The 8,171-nt window shown below is 52.2% G+C and overlaps 3 protein-coding genes across 3 annotated transcripts; all 3 read left to right on the top strand.

Annotated features, from left to right (window-relative positions):
* The first annotated feature begins 4,852 nt into the window (after positions 1–4,852).
* On the top strand, positions 4,853–5,574 carry BDZ99DRAFT_153118 (uncharacterized protein). Its single transcript, XM_033712802.1, has one exon. It carries the CDS (start codon positions 5,053–5,055, stop codon positions 5,512–5,514), a length of 462 nt encoding a protein of 153 aa, XP_033571444.1. The 5' UTR covers positions 4,853–5,052; the 3' UTR covers positions 5,515–5,574.
* An 898-nt stretch (positions 5,575–6,472) lies between these two features.
* BDZ99DRAFT_545209 (uncharacterized protein) lies at positions 6,473–6,728 on the top strand (the record flags this gene model as incomplete). The annotated part of the gene is made up of 2 exons (XM_033726837.1): positions 6,473–6,588; positions 6,641–6,728. The coding sequence occupies 2 exons, from the start codon at positions 6,473–6,475 to the stop codon at positions 6,678–6,680; spliced, it is 156 nt and encodes a 51-aa protein (XP_033571443.1). The 3' UTR covers positions 6,681–6,728.
* An 870-nt stretch (positions 6,729–7,598) lies between these two features.
* BDZ99DRAFT_545207 (uncharacterized protein) lies at positions 7,599–8,155 on the top strand (the record flags this gene model as incomplete). The annotated part of the gene is made up of 1 exon (XM_033726836.1): positions 7,599–8,155. A coding segment is annotated over one exon (557 nt), but the record flags the coding sequence as incomplete, so codon positions are not given.
* Between the last annotated feature and the right edge of the window lie 16 nt (positions 8,156–8,171).

Here is an 8,171-nt window from a genome sequence, read left to right as displayed (position 1 = left end):
TTTCTGGTCAGGTTGAGTTCCTTGCGGAGGAAGTGAAAGCCGCAAATTGGGTTGACCACCTCCCGGCTCATTAGGGTATGGTTTGCCAATGTATTTGCACGAAGTTGTACAATTTTGTCCCAGTTCAGGCTTGACATTTGAATATTCGAATATATACAGTGTTGCTTTGTGGCTGGCTCTATCGCGGGATTTCAGAGGCACGAAGACGCCACGCCATCCCACACACCTCCTTGACTCCTTCCGCCCTTCCCCGACTGGCCTTAAAAGTCGTTTCTGCATAATCCTGGGATGACGTCTGGATTCACGGCGATTATCGAGAGCTGGAACTCCGATACGGCCGATCTCCACCTTGATACAATTCATGGCAAGCGTCCGTGGCGAAATTGGTGGATGGTGGTTGGAGAAGTGAGCATTAGCATCAGATGCGTCGTCCTAGATGAGTCAAGACTTGGAGTCAATACGCGGCACGGAGGGTGTCAAGTGATGACCATGTTGATATATCTGGTTGCGCCCGACTATGCATGTTTACTTTCACCCGCCGCTCTTTGCCTTACACTTCCTGCGAAGCTGAGCTTTTTTTGCCTGCATCAGCCTGCACCACGAGGCCCTTTCATTAGCATCTTTCTACTCGTCTGTTTCTCTACACTTGCATGACTAAACTATTAGGAGGTTGAAGATAGCTATAGGGGTATAGGGAGATCTTCAAACAAGTATGAAATTCTAAGCCTCAGTTCCCTCGCCCTAACATCTTCACAGCAATTTTCAATTTTCTCAATCCGTTACTATCTATTGAGACAGGACAATCCCACGAAGCCACCCCAGTGAACAACGGAGATATGGTCAAACGGTACTTCCACTCCCTCCGATAATACTCTCGGGCCAGTCGGACGTCGAGTTCCTCAGCAAGCGCCAGTCCAGCCTCCACCACCCCGCACTTCACCATAGACTTACTCGATGCGCCCGATGCATCTATTACTGTCTATTTCAGCTTTACAGTAGTGAACCATGCTAGAGGAACCTTGTGTTCGAGAAACAATTGGATTAGTAATAGTACATCTCTATTCAGAGACATCCGCTGACAGAGCGACTGCTTGGTTGATGAGGTCGTTCAGCTGCTAGAGCTGAGCGGCGTTGAAAGCCATGTTGTGAGTGTCAGGGAGTGGGTTCAAGTTGTCATTGCGAGTGACGTTTTCGGTGTGGCCGGAGTCGGTTGAGTTCCTCTGACTATTGTGAGGGGAGTCGACGGTGACGGCGACCTGGCGTCATTGCGTACGGGGCGGAAGCAGAAAGAAAGAGAGAGACAGGGGGTGTAGACTCGATGCAGAGCAAGAGAAGGCAAACATGCACGGTTCGTTCAATGCAGGGCTCAGCTGCGGGAGAGAAGCGGTGTAGGAAGGAGACGCAGGATGAACGAAAGCTGCAGAGGAGCCTCCAGGCAACGAGTAGAGTAGCTGTGATTGAAGGCAATCATGCATCTTCAGCCTGGCCGGGCGTAACCAGCTCTATATCACCATGTCGGTCCTCTCCGTGCCGCCTTCGGATCCCCTGGATCTATTGCGTTCAAGTCCTGGCTCTTTGACAACCTATCCGTCCCGGCATCCGATAATCACCAAGGGGAAGTGGCTGACGACCTTTCACTTCAATCTGGTGAAGGCTTGCCAATCTCTACTGAAGCATGGGCGGCATTATATCCTACAATACCGACTGCACTACCCGCGCCGCTTGCGCGTCACTTGTCGATATTCGGAACGCGAAAAGAGGGCAAGAGCAGGATGAGGTGCGGGTGCATGCATAGGCATCTCTGGGGAGCCGACGATCTTTCAAGTTCGGGATGCGTAGATCTGGTGCCGCCACCAGAGCGCGCGAAACAACGGGGCATCCCTTGTACTAAATTCGACGGGCGAATTATAGGGTTGGGCGTTCCACCGGGAAAGGAGGTATCCGTCCGCCGCAAAGTCTTTTGGTTTTTCGTTTATCTAATCAGCAGGCGCTATGCCGTACTAGGAGTGCGATATATCGCATTCCAAATAATTACGGCATAGCGCGCATAGCAGCACAACATGCGTTCCCGTGGTTCTCATCCTGCCATATCCAAAGTTCAACGCACCAATTATGGCCACAAGACGCAGACTCTATGATTTCAAAGGAGATGACGCTCAGTATGCTTTATTCCTTGAGCATCGTGTTGCTGAACTTGTGAGCTATTCTTCTAGCCTTAAGAATCAACTATGCCAGTCACTCAGGTTGAAATTGATGTGAACTCTGATTTCTATAGACGTCTAGCTAGTTGTATATATACTAGGGGAAGGAAGGGGGCCACCCCCAGGGTGGCGCGCTAGTAAGTTCAGATGAGCCCTGCACAGCTGAGGCTTCAGCTCGGTTCTCTACAGCTGAGATTTCAGCTGGGTTCTCTACAGCTGATGTTCGGAGAGTAGCTTTCTGGCATATGAGTTGTTGATCCTAGGTTGTAGTGCTGCAACCTGAGTCAGTCTGTCTCTCACCAGCCTCGCTCTCCGCCTCACCAACCTCTACCTCACCAGCCTACCTCTCACCAACTTCGCTCTCCGCCTCACCAATCTGTCTCTTTGCCTCAATGAGATACATTGCGCACTTGTAGAAGCCGAAGAGCGTCCGGTACCAAGGATCCCGACAGCCAAACTTCTCCAGATGAGCGCAAGCTTTCGGTCAAAGTTGAATGATTATATTATCAAGCGTACAACGTCCAGGGACCCAACCGTTAGGGGTACGCAGGTCGAGTATGGGCAGGTCGAGAATGGGCATGCCGAGAACACACAGGCCAGGAACACGTAGGTCAAGAATGCCCAGGTCAACAACACGCATGTTGACAACTTAACCGTCAGGGATACTCAGGTCGAGATTGCTCATGCGCCCATCCGCAATACATTTACAGTCGTACATAGGCTTTGGCGCTAGGTCGCAAGTTACGGGGACCTGCTTGCTCCGTGACACAAGCAGATATCTAAGAAACAGCTCATTGCGGGGTCGGTTCCAGGCACACAATAATGGGATGTTCCTGCCATACCTTTGTACCTTCTAAAACTCTAGGCAATGCCCCAGACAGACGGCTCTGAGATCGACAGCTCACGCTGTCAAACATACCGATCGGCTGGCGTTCCAGCGTTCTGGCTTTCTCGAGCAGTAGCTCACTAATTACATCTCTGTGGTCCTCTTTACGATATACTCTCTTCCTCATATCTATGGCTCCGGGGCTCCAACTCCGAAAGCCATTTGAGACAATGCTAGCATCGAAGCTCGTTACCGACCCTCCCGTGCAGTAACTGATCACTTACATCTCTGCCGTCATTGCCGGCTTTCACTTCATGGCTCCTGGGGCGACGCCACTGAGGATGGTGGCGCTGAAGGCATCGAAACTCGCTGCAGTGTGAGTTAGCGTGGGCAGTGATCGCCAATGGCTTCCCTGGTTCATTCGCCAGCGGTTAACTTGGTGCATGACAAACTAGGCCGGAAATGGACCGACGTCTGGGAACCAGACGTCGACCCACTAGCCGAATGGTGGCGGAGCACTGCACTTCTCTTTTCCCCCTCGCTACCGCCGTCCTTTTCCTTCGCCTTCTCGTTCTACCACGATGGGTCCTCATCCTGATGGCCTTTCACATATCTTTGATACCCTCAATGCAACTTGTGAAAAGTCCATTGAGCATAGGAACCCGCCAGGGCTGGAGCTCTGCCTGCTTTTATGTACGTACTCCGTTAAGGCGCCGCTCGACACCGAGAGGTACCTCCCGGCATCACCGCCTCGGGAGAAGCCCTAACCTGAGAATTTCTTCAACAGATAGACAGTTTTGCATTAACTTTGAGCATCAAAGCACTTCATTACTTGAGGCCTAATCCTTATCTTAGTGCCATTAACATATTGGAGGATGGTGGGCTGCTGCGGTCCTGCTAACCCTCCAAAATTCGGTTCCCCGTTTTGAAGGTGCTTTTGCTTTACTTGTTAGACCACTTTATGCGCCACCCACGGGCGAGCCCCTCACCTCGTGATAGTAAGTAATTCACCTGCACACCGATAGTGTGGTGAGGTAGAACGGTAACTGTAAAAATATAGGCACGTGGCCTATGGCATGTGCCTGCGTGTTACAACCCGCAATACGAAGCACCCGAGCGCAGAGGCACTCGCGGAAACAAGCAGACAGGTTAGGCTGATCACGCAAGACCAGGTCACGGGACCAAGGGGGTCACGTATCGGACGCATAGGGATCCTGGATTCCCCCACGGACTGCCGGTGGATGGGAACGATCTAGAACGGGACATCACGAGGAGGAGGTCACGTGATGGCTCGAGGAGCTCGAGGCTGCGAGCCAGACGAGCAGAAAGGTTTCTTAGGACGGAGCTTTCATATATAGGGACGCTCCTTTGCATAGATAGGAACCTCGTGTTCAACTTAAGACTTCAATACTACCTCTTGGAAGTGACAACCCCGTCTTGTACCTGAGATTGATCTTGCCTCACCTTTTGAAGACTATTGCACCCCGACGACGACTTGACCTATACCCTGCCTCAGTGTGTGACACTTGGAAGGTATAGAAGAGACGACCCGTTACACTGCGGAGGGCAATGCGCCGCTCCGGCCCTTGGGCTCTAGCTACCGTTCTGCGGCGAGCTCCATCCATTATCCATCATCCCGGTGCAGCGTAGCTTGGGTGAATTAGAGGTGCGACTACGACGATGTTGGCCGTGTGCAAAGGGGCTAAAAGGAAGACAGTCGGTCCGTCGTCGGGCGCGGTGATGCTCCAGGCTGGGTTCCACGGGCAGCCACACAGCGGACGGTATTTCGATTTTGCCTCCGAGCGAGAGAAACGCCGAGAAAGCGATCTGCCGGATTGCTCTGGAGCGGGCGCGACTGTTGAGGCGGGCGGTGGTGGAGATCGAGGGGGAAAAGAGAAGTGAAGTGCTCCGCCACTATTTGGCTAGGCCCTAGTTTGTCATGCACCAAGTCAACCGCTGGCGAATGAACCAGGGGAGCCATTGGCGATCACTACGCCACGCTAACTCACACTGCAGCGAGTTTCGATGTCTTCAGCGCCACCATCTTCGGTGGCCCCAGGAGCATGGGCGGCATCATATCCAACAATACCGACCGTACTACCCGCGCCGCTTGCGCGTCACTTGTCGATATTCGGAACGCGAAAAGAGAGCAAGAGCAGGATGAGGTTGCGCACTTTAGATCCCCTGAATCCACTGCGTCCAGGTCCTGGCTCTTGCCCGTCCCGGCATCCAATATTCATGGCTGATAATCTCTCACGTCCTGCCATGCCTTCTAAAACTCTGGGCAATGCCCCAGACGGACGGTTCATCTCTGAGATCGACAGCTCACGCTGTCAAACATACCGATCGGCTGGCGTTCCAGCGTTCCGGCTTTGTCGAGCTGTAGCTCACCAATTACATCTCCGTGGTCCTCCTTACGATATACCCTCTTCCTCATATCCGTGGCTCTGGGGCTCCAACTCCGAAAGCCATTTGAGACAATGCTAGCATCGAAGCTCGTTACCGACCCTCCCGTGCAGTAACTGACCACTTACATCTCTGCCGTCATTGCCGGCTTTCAGCATCATATCCGACAATACCGACGGCACTACCCGCGCCGCTTGCGCGTCACTTGTCGATTCGGAACACGAAAAGAGAACAGGATAAGGTGCGGGAGCAGGTGGGGATTCCTGGCGACGCCGTCCACAGGCATCTCTGGCCGCCCTTGTACCAAATTCGACGGGCTGAATCATAGGGTTGGGCGTTCCACCGGGTATCCGTCTGCTCGGTTAAGCTGGGGCGGGGAAAGAAAAGTGGCGTTCTGCAAAGTCTTTTGGCTTTTCGTTTATCTAATCAGCAGGCGCTATTCCGTACCGGGAGTGCGACATGTCGCACTCCCAGTACGGCATAGCGCGTATAGCGGCACAACATGCGTTCCCATCCTGCCATAGTTCAACGCATCAGTTATGGCCATAAGACGCAGGCTCTATGATTTCAAAAGAGATGACGCTCAGTAAAGAGTAGGGAAGGCAGATCCAACCATGGCCACAGTGCGACCGCAGATGTGGTCCGCCCATTGATATTAGTGACATGCGCGATATCACTCGGGACAAGGATGGGCAGGCGTGTTGCACTGGAACAACAGCTGTGCACGGGCGGGCTTTAGGGTACAAGGGGGGGCTCATGGTCCCCAATGCCAACCTCGCTCCCAGCCCCACGATTTCCACAGGCTCACCGCAGCAATTATTGGCCGAAACTGTAAAATTGACAAAAACAGCGGAGTATCTACGAGCCACTAAATTTCATAGGCGATGCAAATACGCTTCGTGGCCCGGCAAGTGACCCATGCCAGTTGAAGAGGTGTGGTACGAATCCAACACTAGAAAGTGCAACAGCATGGCTTAGAATCGCTTTAGATATGAAGAAACTCCAACCCACATTTTGTGCTGTTCTCAATATCTTCAAGATGTGTGATTATACCCAAGTCCATTACAAGTGCTCCCGCCTCCGCTACACAGTTCGAGCGTGGTGCACGAAGTATCAGGAGACGCACGAACGATGTCCAGCCAATGTTGTTGCAATGTAAGAGTACCTCAACTATACTCCAGCAATTTCACTTCTGACTGATATACAGAGAATACCGGCTTGACGAGAACTGCGGTGCGTTAATATAGAACATGCGAAGTTGTGGGCTGATCTTGTCTAGGAGACTGCAAAAATACATCCTCAATATCAAAACCACCCCATTCTTTCTGACAGGGAGGAGCCCGGACGTGATGGACGTCACCGTGACTGGCATGAACGCCCTTGATCTACACACACCCGCGAGGTGGAGATTGGCCATCGTCAGAACGAGCCGAAGGCGGGATGGCGGTTCATGAAACTAATTTCGGTTGACCTGCGTGTGATTTGGGCCCATTGATTGACCAGCATATCAAAGAACATTTGCTCGGAACCGATCTCCACAGGATGCCTCGAACGACGAAGCCCACGCAAAGCCGCCTGCACAACCGTCACCTCATACCTGCACGGAAACCACCATCACCTTCGAGATTGCCAAAGACAAACCCAACAACACCTCGAACCAGAGATCGAAACCGCCATACGAGGAAGCCCAATCCACACCACCTGCTGGCACCTGAACCAAGTCCACCGAAGTCATTGCCTACCTCCATTGAAACCATCGAAACCTACTACGGACTTGTTCGCGGATGGGGGACGCCAATCTATCCTCGACAGACTTGATGCAGCCTTTACAGGACCCCAACCTACTTTTCGACCCTCCTCCGAAGGACAGTTACCCAGTCAATTGCCCCTCTATTCTACCAAAATCCTCGTTTGACCCAACCATACTCGATGTGGACCTAGCCATATTTGACATGGATCCAAACAACTCGATGGCGTACATTAACCCAACCGTACTCCACATGGATCTAAACAACTCGATGGCGCACATTAACCCAACCATACTCCACATGGATCTAAACAACTCGATGGCGCATATTGACCCAGCCATAGTCGACGTGGACCTAGCCATACTTAACGGGGACTCAAATAATTTGGTGGAACAAGTTAATTCAGCCATACTCAACATGGGTCCACACAACTCAATAGCGCAAACCGACTCAGCCATACTCGACGTGGACCTACTTAGCAAGAAATCTTTTAATTGCGACCAATGCTCTAAGAGCTTTACGACTCCCAGTAACCTCAAAAGGCACAAACGGATCCATAATGGCAAGAAATCTTACAAGTGCCAGATGTGCCCCAAGAGCTTCGCGCGTTCCTGTCATCTCAAAATACACAAACGGATCCACACTGGCGAGAAACCTTGCAAGTGCCAGATGTGCCCCAAGAGCTTCGCAGATCCCTCTGCTCTCAGAAAGCACGAACGGGCCCACACTGGCGAGGAAGAGCTGAACGGAGCCGATCCAGGAGATAGCCAAGGCAGACTAGAGTGCCAGATGTGCGGCAACAGCTTCGCGGATCACTATGCTCTCAGATTTCACAAACGGACCCACAATGGCGAGAAACCTCACAAGTGCCAGAAGTGCTCCAAGAGCTTCGCGCATCCCTCTACTCTCAGTAGGCACGAACTGACCCACAGTGGCAAGAAACCTTACAAGTGCCAGATGTGCCCCAAGAGCTTCGCGGATCCCTCTACT

This window comes from Mytilinidion resinicola, assembly GCF_010093595.1.
Source record: "Mytilinidion resinicola strain CBS 304.34 unplaced genomic scaffold BDZ99scaffold_22, whole genome shotgun sequence".
Lineage (NCBI taxonomy): Eukaryota > Fungi > Ascomycota > Dothideomycetes > Mytilinidiales > Mytilinidiaceae > Mytilinidion > Mytilinidion resinicola.
This window is presented reverse-complemented; position numbering and strand designations above follow the sequence as displayed.